We start from the raw sequence: 26,813 nt of genomic DNA, 5'->3' as shown, positions 1-26,813 counted from the left end.
ATGTCATCACCGGCCAGCGCATAGTTCCTCCTCATATCCAATCAATAACCGCCACATAAAACACACCACATCGATACCAAATTAGAAAAGCATCCTACCTGGTTCCGTCGCGTCGAGGGGCCGCGCGATCTCGGAAAAAGGCCGTTTCCGCACCCCAAGTCAACACTTCAATCGGCTCAATGTACCTTTTTTTCTATCTAGAGAGGAGTGTACGTTGTTATACATTGGAATAAAGGTAGAAGGATGATTATAAATAATAAAGTCACATGAAAAGCAAAGGAAAAAAGAAAGATGGTTTTTGTATTTTTGAGGGAAAAAGAAAGACGAATTAACACGTAGGCAAATTTTTTGCAAACGAGAGAGGCGAGTGACGCGACGTCGGCCACGCCACGCACGCACGCGTCCGCCTGCGTCTCCCACCGGAAATCTCCACGATCCAAAATCCAACTCCACCAGAGACAGAGAAGAGAGCCGAGATCCAAAATCCAGTTCCCCTCCACCGATCCGCCTCCTCCTCCTCCTCCGAGATCCAAACCCTAGCCCTCCCTCTCGCCCCTCTCCCGGGAGGGATCGGCGCCGGGCGGATGGGGTCCGACTCCGACGACGCCGACTTCTTCGACAAGCTCGTCGACGACGACGACGACGACGCCAAAGCGCCCCCCGCCTCCGCCAAGGTGCCCCCCTCTGCCGCCGACGAGGCCGCCGCGGCCGCGGACCTCGCGGCCCTCACCCTGTCCGACGGCGACGGCGACGGCGACGAGGACGCCCCCGCCACTGGAGGGGCGCCGGAGCCCGAGCCCGCGGCGGCCGTGGTGGCCCCTCAGACAGCGGCTGAAGCCCCGACTGACGCCGCGGATCCTCCGCCTCCCGCTCCTCAACCCGAGGCTGAAGCCCTGGCAGCGCCCCGTGATGCTGAGGTCCTGACCGCGGCCCCTGATGCCGGGGTCCTGGCCGCGGCCCCTGACAACGAGGTTCCGGCTGGGCTACCCGAGGTGAAGGCGGTGGCCGCTGCTGACCCCGAGGGCAGGTCGCCGGGTTCAGGGTCCGGCTCAGGCTCCTCCAAGGGCGTCCGTACCACGGTCAAGCAAGTGCAGTGGAGTCTCTTCGGCGCCGACATCACCAGCGGCACCGAGCCGGATCCGTTCAGCGACCTCCTGGCCGACGACACATTTCTCGGAGCCGGGGTCCAGGGAGCGCAGGTGTCAGGTATGGGTGCCAGCAGTGTCGGAGCCGTGGATCACAGCTTCTTCAATGGGGTGGGCAGCAGCAATGCCAGTTCCCAGCTGGGCTGGGGGACTGGTTCAGGGGAATTCCTCGCGGATGGCGGTGTTGGTGAAGACGCCTTTTTCGGGGTGCAGGGTTCGGCTGTGGGGACTGCTGGTAGCATTGTGGCGGCGGATCATAGCTTCTTCAATGGAGTGGACGGCAATGCCAATTCGCAGTCGTATATGGGTGCTGGTGTCGTGGAGTCTGCGGATCATCAGAACACCAGTGCACAGTCTGACTGGACCGCCGGGTCTGTGGACCCCTCAGATCCCTACCCTGGCTGGAAGTGGGACGTGGCAACAGGGCAGTGGTATCAGGTGGATGCAATAGGTGCTCAAGGCTTTGCTGATCATGGCGGTGCTGTAGCGGCCTTTGGGAGTGAAAATGTTCAGCAGCAGCACCTCGGTGTTTCGTACCTGCAGAACTCTTCACAGGCAGGGTTGGAGACCATCACAGAGGAGGGCAGTGCCGCTGCCGCGAGCTGGGGCCAGGATCAGAGCAGCGCAGCCGCAGCGGAGTACCCACCAAACATGCTCTTCTATGCTGAGTACCCTGAACATTACTATGACACCAACACTCAGCAGTGGTTCACGCTCGAGTCATATCAGCAAAGTGTCTTGCAAGCTGCAACTCCGGCATCAGCAGTAGATGCATTTGCTGGGGCAGGTCACAGTGTAGCTCATACTGGGAATACTCAGGCAAGTAGTTTTAATCAGCAGAACCAATGGCAGCATGGTTCGGTAGCCAACAGCATGCAGCCTTATACCGAGAATCAGATTAGTCAGCCGGCGTATACTGAACCTTTGAAGCCCTCTACAAATTATGGAACTGCTATCAACACATTCGTGCCTAATATCAACACATTCGTGCCTTCTACAAGTCAATACAGTGGTAGTGGCGAGGGCCACCAGGTTAGTAAGAAGGTCTTCCAACCTACCAGTTATCAGAGTGCTGCTCACAAGGGTTTTGAACCGTATAAAAACAATCAAAGTGCTATCAACACATTTTTGCCTTCCACAAGTCAGTACAATAGTAGTGGTGAGGGCTACCAGGTTAGCAACAAGGGTTTCCAACCTACCAGTTACCAGACTGCTGCTCATAAGGGTTTTGAACCGCATAAAAACAATCAAAGTGCTATCAACACATTTTTGCCTTCTACAAGCCAATACAGTGGTGGTGGTGAGGCCCACCAGGTTAGTAACAAGGGTTTCGAACCTACTAGCCATCAGAGTGCTCACAAGGGTTTTGAACCGTATAAGATCAATCAAAGTACTTCTGCTAGCCATGACAGTGGGTCCAGGGGATTTGAGCCTTCACAAGGTCACCAGGGGTTTAAACCTTTCACGAATAACCAGAGAAGCACAGGATTTGTACCTTCCACAAGTCACCAGATTGCCCACAAGGAATTTGAACCTCCGAAAGATAATCAAGCTCACCATGTAGCACACCAATCTTCATCAGGCCATGGTTATGACTATCCAAATGGCTTTGTTGAGCCACAAAAAGGTGTTCCTGTGACAAGCATGTACCAGATGCAAACACAGACTGATCCTGCCACACACATGCATTTACCAAATAACTATGTGAGCAATGAGAACTCCATGAGCTTTCCTCAGCAGCTAGCTCCATCTCAACAACTCGGTTACTCCCACCACGAGGAGAGGTCGTCAGCTGGACGCCCACCGCATTCGCTGGTTGCGTTTGGATTTGGTGGGAAGCTTGTAGTTATGAAAGAGACCAGCTCGATGACTACAAACTTTGACAGTGGAAATCAGGTATCTTCATCAGTCTTTATAATATTCTTGTTTGCAATTAAGTTGTAGCTAATAGCTTTTACCATTTCATTGAAGGGCAATTCTCAAGGCACGCTATCAATTCTTAATATATCGGAGGTTGTTGCTGATAAAATTGATCAACAAGGGATCCCTAATGGCAGTGCACTTAGCTACTTCTATGCTTTGTGTCGTCGACCTATTCCTGGCCCCCTTGCTGGAGGAAGTGCTGCAGCAAAGGACCTGAATAAATGGCTTGATGATATTATCGGAGGCTACGAGTCTTCTGTCAGCGATTTCCAAGGAGGGGATATTCAAAAGCTGCTTATATCGTTGCTGAAAATATCATATCAACACTATGGAAAACTCCGTTCACCCTTTGGGCCCGATCCATCGCGTGAGGTATTTTCTGTTTCGTCTTGGTATATTCTGTTTGGAAGTATCCATGCTTTTCCTTGAGCAGCATCATTGATTTTAGGGTACTGTAAAATCTTCACGGGAGCAATCAATGTACTACACTGTGACACTGATAATACAGTCTTGCGCTGCAAGCACATACCAAATATACTCTCTCTAATACTTTGTAGGGACCTGTGATACAAATTTGGACAGAATAAATAACTTCTTGATCTTAAAAATTAGGCCTGGCACTTTTATGGGCCTGTATTCAATCACTTCTGGGCCCTGCTGGTGGATGCAGTCCTACATCGTTGTCTGCTTATTTGTTCTTCTGCATATATCATGTTGAAAGAAAAACGAATCTTGATGCTGGAAAACAGTGACATGTCAGAGTTATGTGGTAGCTGTCTACTTCTCTGATAGATGCACCCTAGGTTAGATACCAGATTCGCAGCAATCACAGGTTAACCCTGATCCTGATTGCTTGCTGGTGGCAAATTTGTCGATGCCTACCTGATGGCAAGGGCCAGGAGATATCCTTGGCACTCTCTGCCTTCTTTCTGCTGCCCTCACAGCCGGATATGGCGAGGTTAATCTCTATCCTTGAAGAGAGCCACACCCTTGGCATCCTGGATGAGATTTGCGGGGTGAGGGTTTGGAGAGGATGGGTTGCATGAGAGGGACTAAGGGGGAGATGATCAATAGACAGTTAGGGTAGTGTGGCCGTGTGAGCGATCGAGAGGAGAAGTGCTGGCACAAAGGGAGAGGCGAGCGACAAGGACTTGGGGTTTCCTTCGCATTCAAGGGGCATTGCCGCACTGGGTTTGTTGTGTGCATCTGTCTCAGTTTGTCCTTTTCATTTATTTTTCTTTTCCATTTTATTATCATGTGGGGATCTTCTGTAGTTGTAAGTCTATGGTTTGATTGGTGTTTTGATTTTAAGTATAGATCAATATTTGTATATTAGAGCCCTTGAACTGAAAGTGTCCGGTTTAAATGAAAGAGGTATTCTCCCATTGAGCCTTATAAGTGGTGTACCACGAACTGCAGATCTAGGAATTACTCTTAATGAAACGATATTATGCTTTTCATTAAACAAAAGAGGATTCCACATTAAAGCCATCCTTTGTTAGATTGTGTTCTGCTTGAAATGGCTTCAAGTCAATCCCTATTAGCTACCTATAAGTGGTTTGTGGCCTTTTGGCCCATGCGGCATTTTTCATATGCCAAGTATTTTGGCTCATGCCTATAAAGCAGCGCTGTAAGGATTTACATTGTGAACATCTACAAGTAACTCGATTCAGCTTTATCATTTCTCGTCGCGTGCTTGAATGTCTCTTTTTAATATGATATGATATTAAAATTATCCCATGTTGCCCCAAGCCCCACCCCCAGGTGGAATAATGAATGTCTTTGAATTATTGGTAACAGGGTATGGATGACCTCATGTGCCCATATGGAATAACAAATTTATTTTTGAATTGCTGTTAACAGGGTATGGATGGCCCAGACACTGCAGTAACAGCACTTTTTTCATCATGTAGTAGTAATAGTGCCCGTATGAGAGACCATTGCATGAAAAATATCCCCTCAGAAAACCAGATACAGGTAATTCTGTTTTCTTGGCTATCTGTGCTGTCTCATCTAGCAACTATGGCCTTGGTTGAACCAACTATTCTACTGCAGGCTACTGCTCAAGAAGTTCAAAATCTTCTAGTTTCTGGTAAAAGGAAAGATGCGCTTCAGTATGCGCAGGAAGGTCAGCTTTGGGGACCTGCACTGATCCTTGCTTTACAACTTGGTGATCAGGTCTGCTTCACTCAGTAAATCTGCTGTCCCTAGACTGCTTGGTGGCTTTGCCTTTCTTTTTTCCCTGAACAATTGATGATCTTTTCATTGACTGGTCATGCAGTTTTATGCGGATACTGTGAAGAAAATGGCTTACTGTCATTTCAAATCTGGATCACCTTTGAGGACATTGTGCCTTCTTATTGCTGGACAACCAGCAGATGTTTTTAAGCCTGAGAACCCTGTCGATGCCAATTATGCCACTTTACATACGCAGCAACAGCCTGCAGAGGTAATACACAAGAACTTATTTATTGCATTCTTGCCTGTGATTTGAAGGAGCAACAGGATGCATATTTAAATGGAACCTCCACATTTATTACTCTTGAGTTTAAATGACTTTCACTGGAAGGAATTGGAACCATGCTGTCCATAGTTTTTGTGTCGTAGTGTGCTGCCACACAGAACTCTGGATCTTCTTTAGCCTGCACAATGTTTTTGTTTGTCATCTTTTAAACTGCAATTGCTTTTTAAATCCTGACATGGATTTTGCCTGACTTCTCTCGACTTCTCATTTCATGATTCTCGACATTTTACGTGGAGTGCCCGTTCTTTTTTCCATTTTAGTTACTTTGAAGTTAAATGTAGTGTGGCTTTTCTGTCCGACAGGGTACTCCTGTGGGCATGCTGAATGACTGGCAACAAAATTTGGCAATTATAACTGCAAACAGGACAAAAGCAGATGAGCTTGTAATCACTCACCTTGGGGATTGCCTTTGGAAAGAGAGAAATGAGGTTTGCATCTGTTTGAGTGTTCGTTTCCTTTACATGTTTTAGCTGAATACCTTACTTATATTATTATATATGTATATGCAGGTTGCAGCTGCTCATTCATGCTATTTAGTTGCTGAGCTAAATATCGATCCATACTCCGAAAGTGCAAGAATGTGTTTAGTCGGAGCAGACCATCTGAGATGTCCTCGCACATTTAGCAGCCCTGAAGCTATACAGGTCTTCTAAATCTGCACACTTTACTTTGTGTATGTTTGTGGTTGTGGACATGTGCGAGCACACATGTGATGGTGCATTTGATCTTCTATGCTAATAGTTGCTCAGATAAGAATAGTTGTGTATCTTGTTTGGCCCCCGTCCCTCTCCCACCAACCCATGGTCGGGCTGCAGATTATTAGATATGTTGCAACATCTGTCAAATTGGGATTTTATTATTTTGCTACTTGCTCTTTAGCATTCCTTTCTGGTTGGAAACTATAGTTTTTAAACTAGTGGGAGAAAAAAATATCTGCATTTCCTTCATGGGTGTTGGTCACATCTTTATTTTGCTTGGTTACTGCTCTTGTCCTCTCGTAGCAAGTACATTAATTTTCACTTGTCATTTGCTGTTCCTGAACAAACACTACATTCCTTTCATTGTCATTTGCTGTTCCTGAATAAATACCACATTTTTTTCATTGGCATTTGCTGTTCCTGAACAAATACCATTGTGATGCAACTTACAGAGAACAGAGTTGTATGAATATGCGAAAGTTCTTGGTAATTCTCAGTATATCCTCCTGCCATTTCAACCATATAAGCTGATATATGCATACATGCTTGCGGAGGTTGGGAAGGTCTCTGATTCACTAAAGTAAGTTTCTGGGCTATTTCATATCTCCTTGTATCCTAGTTATGCAAACTCATTTTAAAACTTGAATGTCCTTCCTAAGGTACTGTCAAGCATCTTTGAAGCTGCTGAAATCCTCTGGCCGTGCGCCTGAACTAGAAGCATGGAAGCAATTGTTTTCATCTCTGGAGGAGCGGATACGCACCCACCAGCAGGTATGACTTCTGTGCAGTTAATGTTGTTTATTGATCTTGAGCATTTTCTCCTGTTAACTGGGAATTGACTTGGCCACATGTAGGGTGGATATGGCACAAATCTTGCTCCAAAGCTTGTTGGAAAGATTTTCTCAACATTTGATAAATCTTTGTCCCGCATGATGGGTACACAAACACAACCCGCACCAGTGCCGCCATTGTCACAGGGCTCTTTTGGTGACAGAGATTTCTATCCTGTTCCTCAAGTTACAAATCCTGCTCCTCCGGTTACAAACTTTGTAAATAGTCAGTCACCGATGCCTATGTCATCTTCTACTTCGGAGCAGTTTATGAGTGAAATAGCAGAAAATAGCGACCCTGACAAGAAAGGCGCACATAGCAGAAGTGTCTCTGCACCAGACTTAAAGAAAAAACAGGTAGGTTATAAGGCATACGATTTTTCCTATCTTGTTGCATATTATAATGTGTGCATTTGAATTTAGTGGTGTGTTACCTTGGTCAAGATGGTGTGGCCACTATATATCTTCTTGTCTCCTGAATTTGTCACTAACCTAATACATATGCCCACTCCAAATATATCTTCTATGTGCTCGCAAACGAAGGAGCACATGTTACATTGGAATATTTTCTGGAGGTTTTTTTCATTTCTCTGTCTGACATTGACCGTCTAACAGGGTGGTGGATCAGATAATGCGCAAAGCACATCAGGTTCAGGCAGTTCGCGATTCGGATGGTTGCTGCAGAAAACAGTGGGGCTTGTTTCGAAATCTTCCAACCAGGTGTGTGCTGATAACTTCCATACTTATGCATACCTTTCGCTATGTGCAGTAACTAAAATAATGTTCTTATTGTCTGAAGGCCAAGTTGGGGGAAGAGAACAGCTTCTACTATGATGAGAACCTGAAGCGGTGGGTGGAGCGAGGTGCTGCGATCCCTGCTGCTGCGGAGCCTCCCCTTGCCCCACCTCCAACAAAAGCCTCGTTCCAGAACGGCGTTCCAGATCACAACAACTCGACTGGGCCCCCCAGCGGCGGAGGTTATACACCTAATGGATTTTCAGAAGCGAAGCCTCCAAATCCTTCGGAGCCGGTTTCAGGGATGCCGCCGATGCCACCTAGCCAGAATCAGTTCTCAGCACGCGGGAGGGCGGGTGTTAGATCAAGGTAATTTTGTTTAGTTCCACCGCCACTGCCTTGCATTTTACTTCTTCACCAAGCGGCCAAGTGGGCCCAAGTGGGCTATAACATACCCTAATCTGTGCAGATACGTCGACACATTCAACAAGGGTGGTGGTGGTGGAAACTCCTTCGGAGGGCCATCATACAACAGACCGGCCATGCCATCGGTGAACAAGCTGCCCGCCGCCAGTTTCTTCGTCCCAAATCCAGCCGCAGATGCTTCATTGCAGCCGACCGAGCCAACAGCCGACGCGCACAGCGAAACCGCAAACCAGGACGGGCCATCGTCCTCACCGGCCGTTGAGTCCTCATTCTACGCCTCCCCGCCGCCCCCGATGCAAATACAACCAGGCATGCAGCGGCACCCGAGCATGGACAACATCATGACCCCCTCTGGCAGCGGCAACGGCTCCTTCTCGAAGTCACGGGCAGCATCATGGAGCGGGACATACTCGGAGCAGATGAGCAGCACCGCCGCCTCGAGATCGCCGGACGGGCAGACCATGCAGTCCCCGCCAATGATGCCCGGCGTAAGACCTTCCCACAGCCGCTCCCACAGCAACTCGTCCCTTAATTGGTTCAACAGCGGTGGGTTCGGGGAGGATCTCCAGGAGGTGGAGCTTTGATACTCGAAACAAGGTTATGGAGAAAAGCGCGAGCGAGCGAGGCCGCCAGATTTTTCTTTCTTCTTGCTGATAGTTCGTTTTGTATTTAATATCCGTGATATATATGTCGCTAGAAAGGTACAAAAAAAAGGAGAGGAGCGGCGTCCCTTTTTTCTTTTTTTGCATGGGAAGCGTGCGGACGCCATTGTACATGATAGTTGTTCAACCATCATCTCAAGCCAGATGTTGGAGAGAAGAAATAAATGAGTATCCAGGGAGGAGAGGAGACTTGTAGCAGTAACTTGTTAAGATAGCAAGAAAGAAGCATGCACAAACTAGGTACATTTTAGAGCCTTTGATTCATCTCATCATTATGTAACTTGAGACTTTGGATTTCATAATCGGTCGCGGCTGTTCGGTCACTGCTCTTCTTTCAATTCTTATGCTGAGTATCATTTTTGCGTTTGGAATTGGTGTATATACTGTCCTAAAAGAACTATCTTGCCACATAGCTTGCAATACTCCATTCGTAAAGAAATATAAGAGCGTTTAGATCACCACTTTAGTGATCTATGAAATATAAGAGCGTTTAGATTACTATTTTATTGATATTTACAGAGGGAGTACATAATAATAAATTAATTTATATGAAAATTTCTATTACCGGCCCCCCCTGGCACATTTGTCTGGCTATATGCTTCTGTCGTGTCCCTCCACCTCCCCTCGTCCTTCGTCTACCTATAGCTCGATCATGGGGGCTCGTAGTCGTTAACCCTAGAGTAGACGTGGTTCTTCTTCATGATGATCGGAATCGGCAGAGTTGATTGCACTTCCTGACCAGTAGTGTGGACCATGGTAGGGAGACTAGAGGTGTGGTTGCGAGACGACGGGGTGGTGGTGAACGAGCTAGGTGACAAAGGTGTAGTGCTGCGGCGACCATGGAGGACTTCTCTCCGGTAACACTCCTCTTTCCCTGCTCTCCTTCCAGCTCTTCCCTTTGCACCTCCTGCTCAGCCACCACTCCTCTCCTCACCCTACAAGATTAGCACAAGTTGAAATTGCAGACACCCCCATATCTTAAGTTTCGTGGACGCTGGCGAGAGTGAAGATGAACGGATGATGACCACGGTCGTACACACCGTCCGCAACATCTTCTGCATTGCACGCGGAGCCATCGTCGGATGGGAAACTTTTCCTGTCGGCACTTTCTAGGGCAACTCATTTATGCCGGGAATACTTGTTGCCGACATATTATGTGCCCTCTAACGCCACTTTTGCCGGCAGTTTTACCGACCTTAAATAAAATGTCATGGTGTAGTGTTTGCCATACTAAAAAAATAAATCTAATGTTTGATTTCTAGCGAAATCCTAATTCAAAACCCTGCCTACTCAACATGAGCACATGACATTAGGGAATAGGGAATCCAGCAATAGAATCTCTCCGACTGATGGTGGCAAAGATTTGCGGTGACTGAGAAAATCCAAGTACCATCCGAATAACAAACCAATCATGGTGATCGCCATAGAAAATCAATTACGCCTGGTGAAAGACAAGTACAATGCCATTAAGTCAGGGGTGATTATAAAATCAAACCAGTGTATTAAAAAAATACAAAAAAGTACATCATGGATAAAGCATCAACATAAGAAAAGAAAAACAATGAGTGAGCCTTTAAATTTGAAACATTATTCGTCCAGAAATGAGAAAGGATATACTACCCCAACATTCTAAGACATTGGGGCAGTTTAAATAAACTGCCCCAACGTCTTATATTTAGGAATGGAGTTAGTAGCACATTAAGTTGACTGGTGTTGACAAAATGAGCAACTGGTCATGGAATATTGAAAAATGTGCAGGTATTAGCACATAGTCAACAAATACTGGTGCAGGTATTAGCACTTTTTTCAACACATAAGCCCCGCATATTTGAGATCAAGGACGGACGGCGTCAATCTACCAGCAACACATAAAGTAGTATGTGGTAAGCAATCCAAACAATTAAAAGAAGTGATACCAATTAAGCATGAATAATAAATACAGTCAATCTACCAGCAACACATAAAGTAGTATGTGGTAAGCAATCCAAACAATTAAAAGAAGTGATACCAATTAAGCATGAATAATAAATACAGTAGATTAGCAGCAAAAGTGTTAAAATTTAAGCAAGGCAGACTATACCCCTATGCGCCACTTCCCCTTCACTCGCCACCTGCACGGTTTCTTCCGGCTGCATAGTTGCCCTTTGTTCCTGAAAGCAAGCAGAAAAGAATATCAATCAGCTCGCCTCATTAACTTGTAGCAAAAATCGTGAAAAACAATGTAGAGATCGATGAAAAAAAAGAGAGGTGGCACTTTAAAAAAAAGAAGGATGGCCCCCGGCCTCTACATCTCGGAGATGCATGCATCCACTTTATTAATTATTCAAAAAGAGAGGTGGTACTGATCCGACTCACCAGTATTCACGAATGCAGCATGTGTAGATATGGTAGATAAGGCAGCAGGGGCCGAATACGGGGCGCTTAGGATGCAACCATCCATAGGCCGTGACCAAGCGTCAGTACTGAGGTTGTACTCAGTAAGTGACCCATTTGCCAAGCTGGCCTGAACAATGGTGTTGCCGACAACAGTGGGCAATGCCCCATTGGAGGAAACAGACATGCTCCTCACATTGTTAAGGAACAAAGCCTTGTCCCCAATGCTTGTTACCGGAACTGGGTTTTCCGATGTAATTAGATCCGCAAGCCTATGGATGATCATATGCGACCATGAGCGATCGGTATAGCCGGTCACACGGATCTGCGAGTCGCATTCTACTAGGTGGATGGGACAGGTGAGCTTCTCGGCTGGAATTGTGGCAATCAACTTGGGTGGTGGCAATGTCAATGAGGAGGAACCATATGAGCCCACCACATCATGTGGTGGTGCATCAACTTGGAATATGTCCGAGTTCTCTTTGGGATCGAAGCTCATTCGCGCCATGTATAGTTTGCCTTGAAACGATAAGGGTGTGTTGTAACCATGGTTTTCACTTTCAGTGAGATTTCGGTGAAATTCACTGAATTTCAGTAATTTCAGCAGGCACTAAAATATTACGTTTCGGCCAAATTATTTCAGCAATTTCAGTATAGCACAACAATTCCAATAATTTTCAAAATATTTTTTAAAATTTTCAAATTTTTAGTTGAATTCAAGTGAATATTTCGGTCATTTGGCTGAAATGAAAACTGAAATCACTGAAATTCAGTGATTTCGGTTGGTGCTGAAATTTTTCTGAAACTGAAACTGAAATGTGCCAGGTTGACATGTGCCATTGCTGATCCCGGGAGGTGGGGATGGCGACGCGGCCCATCCGATGCAGCGCAAGAAAGACGGTGACAACTCCGGCGGCGCTGACGCTGACGGAAGCGCACACTCCTCTCTCAGGTAGTAGCACCTCTGCGCCGGGAGGAAGGCCCCGGGCAGGGCCAGGTCGATGTGCGGCGCGAGGGTCACGAGCCGCGGGAGGTCCACGACGTCGCTGGTGAAAGGGTGGAGGAGGCGGACGGCCGTGTCCTCGTCCCTGTGCATGACCAGCAGGCCGTCCACCGAGTCTAGGACGCAGTGGTCCTTGAAGGCCGGGAGCTTGGCGCGGACGAACCTCCCCGTGTCGAGGTTGAGGAAGCGGACGTAGCCGCGGAGCCTGGTGTGGGATGGGTGCAGGCCGTGGCCCTCCGGGAACATCATCCAGCGCCGTGGGTGGAACCGTGGGTCGACGACGCCGCGGCCGCGTGGGCAGACGGTGCTGGACCGCCAGTGGCGGCAGGCCGCGCGGAAGCGGACGTAGTCGAGTAAGTCTCCGGCCAGCACCAGCCAGGTGATCAGGCGGATCAAGTCTTGGTTCATCGACGCCCAGGGGGAGGGCGCCGCCGTGCCGGCGCCTGGGGAGACGCCGCTGGATGCATGATGCACAGTGGGACGGCGCCGGCGATGTTTGCTGCTGTTGCTGGAAATTAAGGACATCTGGGAACTCTTGGGAAAAATGAACTGAATATTTTGTTGGAATTCTATCCTTAGGAACCATCATATAAAAAAGAATGAACATGCGCATAAAAAACTTTTCTACCCAAGGACACGCTTATATAGACGCACGCAGGATTTAGACCTCCGAACCGAACCAGACCGATCTGACGAGTCCTAAACTGACTCGAACTACTACTAAACACGTCTACACGGACAGCGCACAAACGTGCATGTACTTACCAACTTTTAGCTCCTCACGTAAACAACTTGGAGACCAACCAAATTAGCAAACCTACTACTCCCTCCGTAAAGAAATATAAGAGCGTTTAGATCACTAAAGTAGTGACCTAAACACTCTTATATTTCTTTACAGAGGGAGTAGTATTCAAACTCTAGTACCACTCACTCACGTGCACAAGTTTTAACCTAAACTTGCATACGAATCAGACTCTTATGTTCTAGATTTAGACTTAGACAAGATTACCTAACAGTCTCTTCCTAATCTTGATTTATTGTCTTCTTGTTCCTCCGATCTTCTCGTTGAAGATTCACCCCTGTTCGACTTATCCACTCGCACCACGACAAGTCAAATTGCCGGCTAGATCGCTTGCAACATATTTGTGTACCACTAAATGGATTTCAAAGCGGACTCGAAATCCTACGAGCAGCAGAGAGGGATTGCTCCACGGGTTCCCGCTTGGGCGGGGAAGGAGACCTTTTTTTTGCATCAAAGGGAGCTTTATTACGAAAGTATCATACGGTTACACTCAGCCCTCAGGGTGCTTACAAGAAAATCAGGGCTCACAACTTTCCGTTGCATCTAACACCCGAGCACGTCTATCTCATAGATGAGCGGAACCATTAGCAGTCCTGCTAGCATGTATAACCGAAAAAGAAGAAAAACTAAGAGCAATTTCCCCTATTTCCCGATAGGCATGGCAATTGAACGAGAATTGTCACGCAACGACCAGAGATCCACAATCACTGAATTATCCATCTCCATTATCACATTTGAGTAGCCTTGGAGTTGTGCGAAAATTGTATCTTCACGGAGCACTAACAACTCAGCAAGCATCGGATTAGTGAGCCCGTTCAGTAGCTTGCTCCACGCGGGAAGGAAATTCAGATGAGAACGTTCAACCCCGCTGGCGCCTCCCTGTTAACCTTCAAGGTCTAGAGCACTATCGACGTTGATCTTAATCCAACCTGGATCCAGTGGACGCCAACGCTGACCCACCGACATCTTCCTCTTGTCCAGTGGCAGGAGAATTGCGATGGAGAACTTGCCTACAATGATATACGGTGTTTTTTTATAATACAACTTTTTTTTAGAATAACTTCATGTATCTATTTAATCAACAAGTTCGGACAATATAGCACATTAAGTCCTGCTAGCATGTATAACCGAAAAAGAAGAAAAACTAAGAGCAATTTTCCCTATTTCCCTAATGATAGGCATGGCAATTGACTGAGAATTGTCACACAATGACCAGAGATCCACAATCACCAAATTATCCATCTCCATTATCACATTTAAGTAGCCTATGAGTTGTGCGAAAATTGTACCTTTGCGGAGCGCCAACAACTCAGCAACCATCAGATTAGTGATCCCACTCAGTGGCTTGCTCCGTGCGGGAAGGAAATTCAGATGAGAACGTGCAACCCCGTCGGCGCCTCCCTGCCAATCTTCAAGGTCTAGAGCACTATCGACGTTGATCTTAATCCAACCTGGATCCGGTGGACGCCAACACTGACCCGCCAACATCTTCGGCCCTCTTGTCCAGTGGCAGGAGAATTGCGATGGAGAACTTGCCTACAATGATACACGGCGGGTTTTGTGTATAATACATTTCTTTAGAATAACATCATGTATCTATTTAATCAACAAGTTCAGGAATTTCGGTTGCGACTACATGCAGAATACAATCAGGTGGTACATGCAACCACACTTTACACCGATCATTTGACGATCCTTCCCTTCGCCATTGCATGCGCCGCAGTGTTTGATTCTCGACGAACCCATCCCACCTTCCACTCCTCCAGGAATAACTTGCCCTGGCGGGCCGCAAAAGCCCAGCAGTGGTGGGTGGTGGTTTATAGCGCCCGTCACAGAAACTCCAGGTATCAATGGGGCTGTTTGTTTATGCTCGCCAAAGCTATGTGTGGCAGCAGTGCAAGGACTTTTGATGTCCGCCACTGGTAGTAATCTACTCCTAGTGAAGAAATACTGCCGCGGCAGTGTTTTTTGCTACCATGACAGCATTTTAATCACGCAGTTGCAGCATTTTGCACTTGATCATCACATTGCATTACATATATAAAATGCTGTCTCAACATCCAAACAATCATCCACATGCACACAACACATTACAATGTCGATACAATAATCATGAGTATTATGGAAGCAAACATAGTAACAAGTGAATGGCAACAAACATGTCTCAACACATAATTAACAGTTTCACAAGTTGTTTAAAAGGAGTCTATCTACCGACTTGGGAAGTCGCAATCTATGAGAACAAGTTTTTGACTCGAGTTAGTCATTCTTCATCTGGCTCTGGCTTGCAATGGAACTTCCCTTCCTTCCTTCCAACCTGGACACTCTCCCTCGAAGTGTCAAGGTTTCGAACGGATTATTGCCGACAAATTATATGCCCTTTAAGGCCACTTTTGTTGGCGGTTTTACCGGCCTTAAATAAAATGTCATGGTGTAGTGTTTGCCATGCTAAAAAATAAAAATATAATGTTCGATTTGTAGAGAAATCCTAATTCAAACCCTACCTACTCAACATGAGTACATGACAATAGCGAATTCAGCAATGGAATCTCTCCGCTTTGGTGGTGGCAAAAAATTGTGGAGGCTGAGAAAATCCAAGTACCATCCAAATAACAAACCAATCATGGTGATCTCAATAGCAAATCAATTACGCCTGGTGAAAGACAAGTACAATGCCATTAAGTCAGGGGTAATTATAAAAATCAAACTAGTGTATTCAAAAATAAATGCAGAAAAGTACATCATGGATAAAACATCAACATAAGAAAAGAAAACAATGAGTGAGCCATTAAATATGAGCATTATTCATCCAGAAATGGGAAAGGATATAGCACATTAAGTTGGCTGGTGTTAAAAAAATGAGCAACGGGTCATGGAATATGTGTAACTCTGCGGATGTGCAAATCTGCATATATATTATGACTCTGGTGTCCAAATATTGAAATCATAACAGTGTGTTCCTAGTGTTTAGAGTGAAAAAAAGTGTTCCCATTGATAACTAATTCTATACTGGCATATAAGAAAATTTCACAGCTGAAGCTATAAAACCCCTGCATGTTTGAGATCAAGGGCGGCGACAATGTACCAGCAACACATAAAGAACAAGTGGTACCAGTTACGCATGAATAATAAATAGATTAGCAGCAAAAGTGTTGAAATTTAAGCAACACGGACTATACCCCTGTGCGCCACTTTCCCTTCACTCGCCACCTGCAAGCTTTGTTCCGGTTGCACAGTTGTCCTTTGTTCCTGAAAGAAGAAAAGAAAATCAATCGGCTCGCCTAACTAACTTATAACAAAAATAGTGAAAAACAATGCAGAGATCGATGAAAAAAAAGAGGTGGTACAGATCTGACTCACCAGTATTCACGAATGCAACAGGTGTAGATATGGTAGATAAGGCAACATGGGCCGAATACGGGGCCGCGTAGGATGCAACCATCCATAGGCCGTGACCAAGCGTCGGTGCTAAGGTTGTACTCGGTAAGTGACCCATTTGCCAGGCTGGCCTGAACAATGGTGTTGCTGACAATAGTGGGCAATGCCCCATTTGAGGAAACAGAAAGGCTCCTCACATTGTTAAGGAACAAAGCCGTGTCCCCAATGCTTGTTACCGGAATCGGCTTTTCCGATGTAATTAGATCCGCAAGCCTATGGATGATCATATGTGACCAAGAGCGATCGGTATAGCCGGTCACAAGGATCTGCGAGTCGCATTCTACTAGGTGGATGGGACGGGTGAGCTTCTCGGCTGGAATTGTGGCAATCAACTTGGGTGGTGGCAATGTCAATGAGGAGGAACCAGCTGAGCCCACCACATCCACATGATGGTCGTGTCTCGTGTGGCGGTGGTGGTGGTGGTGGATCAACTTGAAGTATATCTGAGTTCTCTTTGGGGTCGAAGCTCATTCGCGCCATGTATAGTTTGCCTTGAAACGATAAGGACATGGGCACGGCAAAGTTGAACGAGCTCCGCTTAGATTAGATTTCACATTGCAGATAATAATATGGATTTGATGATGTATCCAGTTATAAAATCGGTTATTTATGTGTTGTCGGGTCACCGCGAGTAAACGCGTCTCAAGGTGTCCGCGGACGTTTGAGGACTTGCCGTTGTAGATGCTCTCACCTCCTGTTCTGAGATTGACCGGAAAAGACTCGGATGGGGAGAGGGGGAAAAGTAGTGGATGAGAAGAAAGGAGGTTGAAGGGACAAGGTGGTGATCCCCACGCCTGTGTGGTCCGCTGCGTAATCTCCTTCTGATTAGCGGCTGTGGTTGTGAGGGCCACAAGCTTTGGTAGCAGTTGGAGATCAATTTTCCATTCGGCGGCATGGAGATCTAGTTTGCAATCCACTTGCCCCTGAGGAGGATCCTGACGGACGGAGACGAGGTTGATGTGCCCACTGCCGCCGTGATTCTTTCTAGCCATAATCCCCGGCCGGCTGCCGCCCCGCCATGAAGGTGAGAGATTACAGCTGATAAACTCTTGCTGCTCTGTAGCCGTTGCCCTCTAGCTAGCTAGTAAGATACTGATTCGCAGGCCTCAGTCGGTTGCTCATGTACGTCGTTTTGTTCTCTTGAGGATTGCAGCAACAGTTCGTGGTGAAGGTCGAGCTCAAGGACCGCAGACAGAAGTCGAAAGCGTTGACAGCAATCGCCGTTCTCGCTGGTACTGTTACTAGTACTTCTTCAGATTTTAGTACTGTTCTTTCCAGTTTTGATGGAGAATTCGTTTCTGACGTGAACAACAACGGGGCTCAGGCGTCGAGTCGATTTCTATTATTTCTATTCATATCACAAAGAATTTCTCCGAGGATCGCATAATTGGTCGTGGTCGGCATGGAGTAGTTTACAAGGTACTCCATTGATTACTATTATTGTTACCTATGTCCATCTTTTGTTTTTCAAGTGACTTGCACACTACTCTGGCCTAATCTTTTCCTTACCAAAATATTAACCCAAATGATAAGCGTCACACGTGTGTCATGAAGCACTCCAATCGTTGCCATCCGATAAGAAACAACAGACAAAAAGAAACTAAAACTTGCCATCCGAACAGATTGCCATGCTTGAAACTAAAGTTGTCAACTTCGCGTCATTAAACTGCCATAAAAATGTTCGGAGTTGCCATGTGTTCGTGTCACATGTGTATCACTTATTAGGGTCCTATATTAATACTCGGGCATATAAGTTCCGATCTTCAGAAAAAAAATTATGCAACAAAATTGGTATGACTTGCAGGCACAAACCAACATCTCCTCCAAGGGAACGAATTAGAACAAATATTAATCACCGTGATCCATTAATTTCTATCATCCATAGTATTAAATGCTTAATCAACCTCTCCCTGCAATTTTTTTTGCTTAATCAACAATACAGTATGTTAACATATAGTGACTTAAATAGATATGTTTTGACAGGGAGTACAAGACAATGGGGAATACATTGCTGTGAAGAAGCTTAATGTCATGCCAGGGATTGACGACGAGGAATTTAAAAATGAGTTCAACAATCTTATGAGCGTCCAACATCAAAATACTATACAGTTAGTTGGTTACAGCCATCATACAACACAAGTGCTTGCTGAGCGCAATGGAAAGCATGTTTCTGCTAGAGTGAAAGAAAGATTTCTATGCTCCGAATACTTGCAGGGAGGAACCCTTGACAAGCATCTTTCTAGTACGATTATGCTCTACTTACACTATCATTTTTTAAGGCACAAAAAATTGATGTTCCGTAAACTTTACATCCTGGTAATACACATTTTGTTTACTTCCATAGATGAACCATGTGCGCTTGTTTGGCACACATGTTACGAAATAATTAAGGGCATCTGTGAGGGTATACATTGCTTTCACAAAGGATTCGAAGAGCCTATTTGGCATTTGGAATTAAAACCTACCAAAATTTTGCTGGATAAGGACATGATGCCCAAAATTGGAGGTTTTGGTTTCTCTAGACTCTTTGATACAATAGAAACCCCCAGCTCATCAGAAGTTATGGGAACAAGGTACGTCAACACTTAACAGCCATGAGAAGTAATCCAATTCTTCTATGAATTTTTTTGTGAAAATAAATTCTTTTTGTACTATGCAGTGTATACATGCCACCGGAATACATCAGTAAACGGCTCATCACACCAAAGTTTAATGTATTCAGTCTGGGTGTCATAATCTTACAAATAATGGCAGGAAAGGAGAGCTATACTAAATGTGCAGACATTCCTCCCGAAGAATTTATTGAGCGTGTATGAAAAAAAAAACCTATATTGTGAAATTAACATTTTTTTTACAAATATTAGGTTGTGCAATACATCTAGGCATGCAAGCTAAGGAAACGTTTCAATTCTGCAGGTACATGGATTCTGGGTCAATGGAACGCAGGGCACAGTATCGAAGCATACTTCAGACGAAGTTAAAACAGGCATCGAAATAGCTCTAAAATGCGTGGAGTCCAATCGAGTGAACAGGCCTAGTATAAGTGAGATCATAAAAAGAATGAATAAGATTGATATTGTTGAGTGCTCATCTGTAGGTGATCTATATAGGATAAGGGAGTTTGCATTCGAGTTCTTAGAACATATAACAAATGTTTTTTCCGAGTAGAACATAGTTGGCCGTGGTGCATGTGGAGTTATTTACAAGGTATGGTATTGCTTCATCTTCTGACTTTCATATGAACCCTACTGTTAAATACAAGAATGATGTGCATAAAACAAAGATTTTCAACAGGGAGTGTTGGACAATGGAGAAGAAATTGCTGTTAAGAAACTTCATCAAACGTTGCCGATTGATGACAAGCTATTTAATAAAGAGGTTAATAATGTAATGAGGGCCCGGCATGAAAATATTGTACGGTTAGTTGGCTACTGCCACCATACATCACCAATAATTGTTGAGCACGAAGGAAAACATGTTTCTGCTAGTGTGATAGAAAGAATGATTTGTTTTGAATACATGCAACGAGGAAGTCTTGACGATCAACTTTCAGGTATGATTCTGCACTAGTTGCACTAAATTATATTTGAACTTCTTACAACATAATCAACTATGTAAGGGGGGAAACACGGTCTATTTATTCACCCTTGGATCCATACATATGATTCATGCTTCGGCTAGGTGTTGAGTAGCAACCAACAAGAAAGGAGATATATGTTAGGGTTGAGGGAGATAATGGATCTTTTTTTGTAGCATCTAGGCTGTGGAAATCAGGCAGTATGGTGGAATATGTCTTAGAGACAACATACTTGATAATACTAATATACTAATTTACTTACACAGCTGAATCCTGCAAACTTGATTGGGACAAATCTTACAATATAATAAGAGGAATATGTGACGGTTTACATTACCTTCATAATGAAGTTCCTCCCATTTACCATCTGGACTTAAAACCCGGAAATATTTTGCTGGATAAGGATATGGTGGCAAAAATTGGTGATTTTGGTTTGTCAAGACTCTTTGATACAACGCAAACCTATATGACAACATCTGGAGTTATTAAAGGAACATAGTAAGTTAGTTATTCAGAAATATTTAATCAACTTCTTTTCTTGGACATGTAAAAAAATCTTTTTGATGTATTGCAGTGGATACATGCCACCAGAATACATCAACGAACATCTGATCAGTCAGAAGTTTGATGTATTTAGTCTCGGGGTCATAATCTTAAAAATGATGGCGGGAAAGGAGGGCTTTTCCAACTATGCACACACCCGTCGGGAAGAATTTATTGAGCATGTAAGGAAAAGGATCCAGTATCATGGAAAACATTTTTTCACATGTATTTTATTGTGCCTCACCCCCACGATGTTCGTGCACACTTCTATAGGCATTATATTTCAATTATATATGTAGGTATGTGAAAAATGGCAAGTGAGGCTGCAGGCAACAATGCCGTCCCATGTATCTGAAGAAGTGAGGACATGCATGGAAATAGCATTAAAATGTGTGGAGGATGACCGAACTCGAAGGCCTACGATGGCCCAGATTGTGAAGGAATTAAGTAACATTGGTATTGCTAAAAGCTCACCAGTAGGTCAGGTACATATCATTTTCTCCTGTGGATCAATCTCTTTTCCACCATAGCCAGCCTTTTTTGGCAGAATGTTTCAGTTAACCAGGTATGTGAAAACCGGTGAATGAAGGTGCAGGCAACAATGTCGCCCCATGTATCTGAAGAAGTGAGGAGATGCATCGAAATAGTGTTAAAAGGTGTGGAGGATGACAGAACACGAGTGCCTACAATAGCACAGATTGTTAATGAACTACGTAAGATTGATCTTGGAAAAAGTTCACCCATCAGCCAGGTACATATTCTCTGCTCCCCCAGACCCAGATCATTTCTTTTTCGTCATCCTACTTTAATCTATATGTTCCCTGCACTAACCTGAAATTCTAAACACGCTCCCTGCCCAGATTTCTGAAGCTACTTTTTCCAGCCAAACATTTTCATTGCCAAATATAATATAATTTATGCATGACTAAAGAGACCGCATATGGAAGTTGCACCCACTAAGAATTTATCCCGTGATTGCTTTCCTACCCTAAAAGCCAGCTGCCGAACATATCATCGATGCTAGTAGAGGGCTGCTACATGCACACCGATATTTAGTTGGTGCAGAAGCTGGGTGTAATCGGTATCTTCGCGATATTAATATATTCACCTTTTTTTTTAAAGTAGAGGGCCGCTAAAGGCACACCGATTATTTTTCACATACTAAATAAGAAATGCCAGCAATTAAACCTCCATTCCCAGGGATTGTTGGAGCAAACACCAGTTCGCCTTGTCATAGGCTTTTGAGTGTCTGTTCTAAAAATATCACCGCTCATGGGCTGAATAATCACATACCTAAGAAACATAAGAGAGGGGTGCGTGTGTGCATGTGTGGACATCCCTACCTGATTTAACAGTTCCATTCTGGATGCAGCAGAGAAACGTCGAGATCATGCCCTGGCCAAGCGTGCAGAAGGTGAATTTGCGAAAGTGGAACGTAAAACTGAAGCTGAAGCGGAAAGTGAAACTGAAGCTGAAGAGGGACGTAAACTGAAGATGAAGGGCGTTGTCGAAAATGAAGACCCTGTAGCACAACTCCCGAAGTGGTGACACCCCAGAAGCAGGAGAACTAGAGGGCGGGTCCAGCAAGTCAGCCAGACCTCATGCTGCCTCCAAGCGATATATGCTGGCAATGACTGGGTCCGGTATTAGACAGTGGGCCACAACTGTGCATGTTTGGTATGTAAATTATATATCGCTTCCCTGTTCTATAGAGGCATCCGGGTGGATCATTTGAATCGAAGATTTCCTCTGAGTACCGAGTCGTGATTTCAAGGATGAAAACCCAAGGTCTGGTCTTTGTTGGTTATGCCTGGCAATGGCCTTGTTGAAGGCATTGTTTTGTGAACGCGATATTTCTCCAGGGTGAAAACCTAAGATCTTTGATCGGGCAACGACAATGCTTGTGCCTTGTTTCCTTCTTGGAGGCGTTACTTTTGGAGAACCTCATCTATAGTCCGGGTGCTGTCTTTGGTGGTAGTTAGAGTGCCGCTACTGCGGGTGATTGATCACCGTGACGTTTTTTTTATCTTTTTATTTTCTTTTTTGGTTGTGTGCATCCTGGATGTTTTTAGACATGTTGTTGTTGCAGAGGCTGGGTTTAATTGATATCGGTTTGATATTAATATATTTCCCTTTTCAAAAAAAAAAATTGAATCGAAGAACCCTGAGAAGGGCGGAAGCGAAACACCTATCTTCCTCCCTCATGTAATTCTGCTGGATCTGTGACTGAGTAAAGCTAGTAGTGCTGAGTAGTTGTGGTGTTCGTCTGATTAGATTACATTGGTAGAAAAAGAGGCTTCCGTCCAGCGCCATTAGTCGCGAAACTGTAGGAACCGCGACTAATGAAGTCTTTAGTCGCGGTTCGGCAGACGAACCGCGACCAAAGGCTTGGGCCAGGGCGCTCGGTGGCCAGCTGGTGCACGTGAGGGGCTTTAGTCGCGGTTGGCCAGGCTAACCGCGACTAAAGGTGCCCAAAGGCCTTTAGTCGCGGTTGGCCTGGCCAACCGCGACTAAAGCTCCTCCCCTATATATACCAGTTCAGCGCACTCACTTAGCCATTTGGTGCCACTTCTCTTCACAAGGGGGTGTAGGTTTGCTTTTGGTTCCTCTTATGCACACAAGGTGTTTGATGAAATGCCCAACAGCGTGAAACAAACATGATATGAAGTGTTGGAGCCACACTTGAGGTTCCTCCTCGATCGCGGTTAGCAACTTGAACCTTTCATGCATGTGTGTCATTGATAAAATATGCATGTGTGTTGTTCATTGTTTAATTTCTATTGTTTATAGCTAGTTACTTTAACAAATGCATGATGGTTAATTATATATTTTATATTATAATAATGCAGATGAATCGGCAATGGATGTACGGTAACCGACTCTCCCGCGAGTTCACTACGGGTTTGAAAGATTTCCTCGTAGTGGCTAATGCGAACAAGCAGAAGGGTTTTGTTATCTGTCCATGTGTTGACTGTAAGAATCAGAAGGGTTACTCTTCCTCAAGAGAAGTTCACCTGCACCTGCTTCGGCACGGTTTCATGCCAAGCTATAATTGTTGGACCAAGCATGGAGAAAGAGGGGTTATAATGGAAGAAGATGAAGAGGGGATGATTTCATCGATGAAAGCTATCTTGCTCATTCCGGTGATACTTTCATGGAGGATGCTGAAGGTGAAGGGGAAGGTGAAGGGGAAGGTGAAGGGGAAGGTGAAGGTGAAGGTGAAGAAGAGGCACGTGATGAGACCGTTGATGATCTTGGTCGGACCATTGCTGATGCACGGAGACGCTGCGAAACTGAAAAGGAGAGGGAGAATTTGGATCGCATGTTAGAGGATCACAGAAAGTCGTTGTACCCTGGATGCGATGATGGTCTGAAAAAGCTGGGCTGCACACTGGATTTGCTGAAATGGAAGGCACAGGCAGGTGTAGCTGACTCGGCATTTGAAAACTTGCTGAAAATGTTGAAGAATATGTTTCCAAAGAATAACGAGTTGCCCGCCAGTACGTACGAAGCAAAGAAGGTTGTCTGCCCTCTAGGTTTAGAGGTTCTGAAGATACATGCATGCATCAACGACTGCATCCTCTACCGCGGTGAATACGAGAATTTGAATGAATGCCCGGTATGCACTGCATTGCGTTATAAGATCAGAGGCGATGACCCTGGTGACGATGTTGAGGGCGGGAAACCCAGGAAGAGGGTTCCCGCCAAGGTGATGTGGTATGCTCCTATAATACCACGGTTGAAACGTCTGTTCAGGAACAAAGAGCATGCCAAGTTGTTGCGATGGCACAAAGAGGACCGTAAGTCGGACGGGGAGTTGAGACACACCGCAGATGGAACGCAATGGAGAAAGATCGACAGAGAGTTCAAAGATTTTGCAGCCGACGCAAGGAACATAAGATTTGGTCTAAGTACAGATGGCATGAATCCTTTTGGCAAGCAGAGCTCCAGCCATAGCACCTGGCCCGTGACTCTATGCATCTACAACCTTCCTCCTTGGTTGTGCATGAAGCGGAAGTTCATTATGATGCCAGTGCTCATCCAAGGTCCGAAGCAACCCGGCAACGACATCGATGTGTACCTAAGGCCATTAGTTGATGAACTTCTACAGCTGTGGGGCAGACCTGGTGTCCGTGTGTGGGATGAGCACAAAAAAGAGGAATTTAACCTACGAGCGTTGCTTTTCGTAACCATCAACGATTGGCCTGCTCTTAGTAACCTTTCGGGACTGTCAAATAAGGGATACAATGCATGCACGCACTGCTTACATGAGACTGAAAGTGTACATTTGCCAAATTGTAAGAAGAACGTGTACCTTGGGCATCGTCGATTTCTTCCGAAAATTCATCCAGTAAGAAAGAAAGGCAAGCATTACAACGGCAAGGCAGATCACCGGCCGAAGCCTGCGGAACGCACTGGTGCTGAGGTATTTGATATGGTCAAGGATTTGAAAGTCATCTTTGGAAAGGGTCCTGGCGGACAATCAGTTCCGAAGGGAGCTGACGGGCACGCAGCCATGTGGAAGAAGAAATCTATATTCTGGGAGCTAGAATATTGGAAAGTCCTAGAAGTCCGCTCTGCAATCGACGTGATGCACGTTACGAAGAATATTTGCGTGAACCTCCTAAGCTTCTTGGGCGTGTATGGGAAGACAAATGATACTAAGGAAGCACGGCAGGACCAGCAACGTTTGAAAGACCCTGATGACCGGCATCCGGAATGGTTTCAAGGTCGTGCCAGCTACGCTCTGACCAAAGAAGAGAAGGTCATCTTTTTTGAATGCCTGAGCAGTATGAAGGTCCCGTCTGGATTCTCGTCCAATATAAAGGGAATAATAAACATGGCGGAGAAAAAGTTCCAAAACCTGAAGTCTCACGACTGCCACGTGATTATGACGCAATTGCTTCCGATTGCTTTGAGGGGGCTCCTGCCAGAAAATGTTCGAGTAGCCATTGTTAAGCTATGTGCATTCCTCAATGCAATCTCTCAGAAGGTAATCAATCCAGAAGATCTACCACGGTTACAGAACGATGTGATCCAATGTCTTGTCAGTTTCGAGTTGGTGTTCCCGCCATCCTTCTTCAATATTATGATGCACCTCTTGGTTCACCTAGTCGAAGAGATTTTCATTCTCGGTCCTGTATTTCTACACAATATGTTCCCCTTCGAGAGGTTCATGGGAGTATTAAAGAAATATGTTCGTAACCGTGCTAGGCCAGAAGGAAGCATCGCCAAGGGCTATGGAAATGAGGAGGTAATTGAGTTTTGTGTTGACTTTGTTCCTGACCTTAAGCCGATTGGTCTTCCTCGATCGCGGCACGAGGGGAGACTAAGTGGAAAAGGCACGATCGGAAGGAAATCAACGACATGTATGGACGGCCATTCTCTGACTGAAGCACACCACACTGTACTGACCAATTCCAGCTTGGTGGCTCCGTACTTTGAGAAACACAAGAATATTTTACGCTCGGACAACCCGGGGAAGCCTGAATCCTGGATTAGGAAGGCCCACATGGAGACTTTCGGCAGTTGGTTGAGAAAACATTTAATGAATGACAATGATGTTGTAGATCAGCTGTACATGTTGGCCAAGACACCATCTTCGACTATAACGACTTTCCAAGGGTACGAGATAAATGGGAATACATTTTACACGATCGCCCAAGATAAAAAGAGCACCAACCGCGATATTATTTTTCTTAATTTTTTGATATATTATTTGTATTTTTAGAATTTTGAATTGAATTAGTTTTATTTTTCTAAATTTTTTGATATAATATTTGTGTTTTTAACATATTGAATTGAATTAGTTTTATTTTTCTGAATTTTTCGATATATTATTTGTATTTTTAACATTTTGGAAAAAAAAAAGTATTTTAAGAATACCTTTAGTCGCGGTTGGCCTGCCCAACCGCGACTAAAGGTCGTTGCGCGCGGGAACAAAAACCCGCCAAAAAAGCCCTTTAGTCGCGGGTCGCCTCCCCAACCGCGACTAAAGGGGGGGGGCTATAAATACAAGGGCCCGAACCCCTTCTCGTCTTCTCCGAATCAACACCGCCGCCGTCGCCCTCGCCCTTGATGCCGCCCGCCGTCGCCCTCGCCCTCGACGCCGCCCGCCGTCGCCCTCGCCCTCG

At 45.3% G+C, this 26,813-nt stretch overlaps 2 protein-coding genes and 1 pseudogene across 2 annotated transcripts; 2 read left to right on the top strand and 1 right to left on the bottom strand.

Annotated features, from left to right (window-relative positions):
* Window positions 1–419: 419 nt before the first annotated feature.
* LOC119329431 (protein transport protein SEC16B homolog) lies at window positions 420–9,267 on the top strand. Its single transcript, XM_037602476.1, has 13 exons — window positions 420–3,041; window positions 3,117–3,440; window positions 4,932–5,045; window positions 5,124–5,246; window positions 5,350–5,517; window positions 5,895–6,020; window positions 6,102–6,236; window positions 6,743–6,870; window positions 6,950–7,061; window positions 7,145–7,477; window positions 7,736–7,840; window positions 7,920–8,224; window positions 8,325–9,267. Exons 1-13 carry the CDS (start codon window positions 585–587, stop codon window positions 8,863–8,865), a joined length of 4,971 nt encoding a protein of 1,656 aa, XP_037458373.1. The 5' UTR covers window positions 420–584; the 3' UTR covers window positions 8,866–9,267.
* A 2,765-nt stretch (window positions 9,268–12,032) lies between these two features.
* On the bottom strand, window positions 12,033–12,844 carry LOC119329953. The gene is made up of 2 exons (XM_037603055.1): window positions 12,311–12,844; window positions 12,033–12,263 (listed from the first exon to the last, which is right to left on the bottom strand). The coding sequence occupies exons 1-2, from the start codon at window positions 12,842–12,844 to the stop codon at window positions 12,033–12,035; spliced, it is 765 nt and encodes a 254-aa protein (XP_037458952.1).
* Window positions 12,845–17,366: 4,522 nt separating this feature from the next.
* LOC119331913 lies at window positions 17,367–22,571 on the top strand (annotated as a pseudogene).
* The last annotated feature ends 4,242 nt before the right edge of the window (window positions 22,572–26,813 follow it).

The sequence above is a fragment of the Triticum dicoccoides genome, chromosome 7A, assembly GCF_002162155.2.
Source record: "Triticum dicoccoides isolate Atlit2015 ecotype Zavitan chromosome 7A, WEW_v2.0, whole genome shotgun sequence".
NCBI classification, from domain to species: domain Eukaryota; kingdom Viridiplantae; phylum Streptophyta; class Magnoliopsida; order Poales; family Poaceae; genus Triticum; species Triticum dicoccoides.
This window is presented reverse-complemented; position numbering and strand designations above follow the sequence as displayed.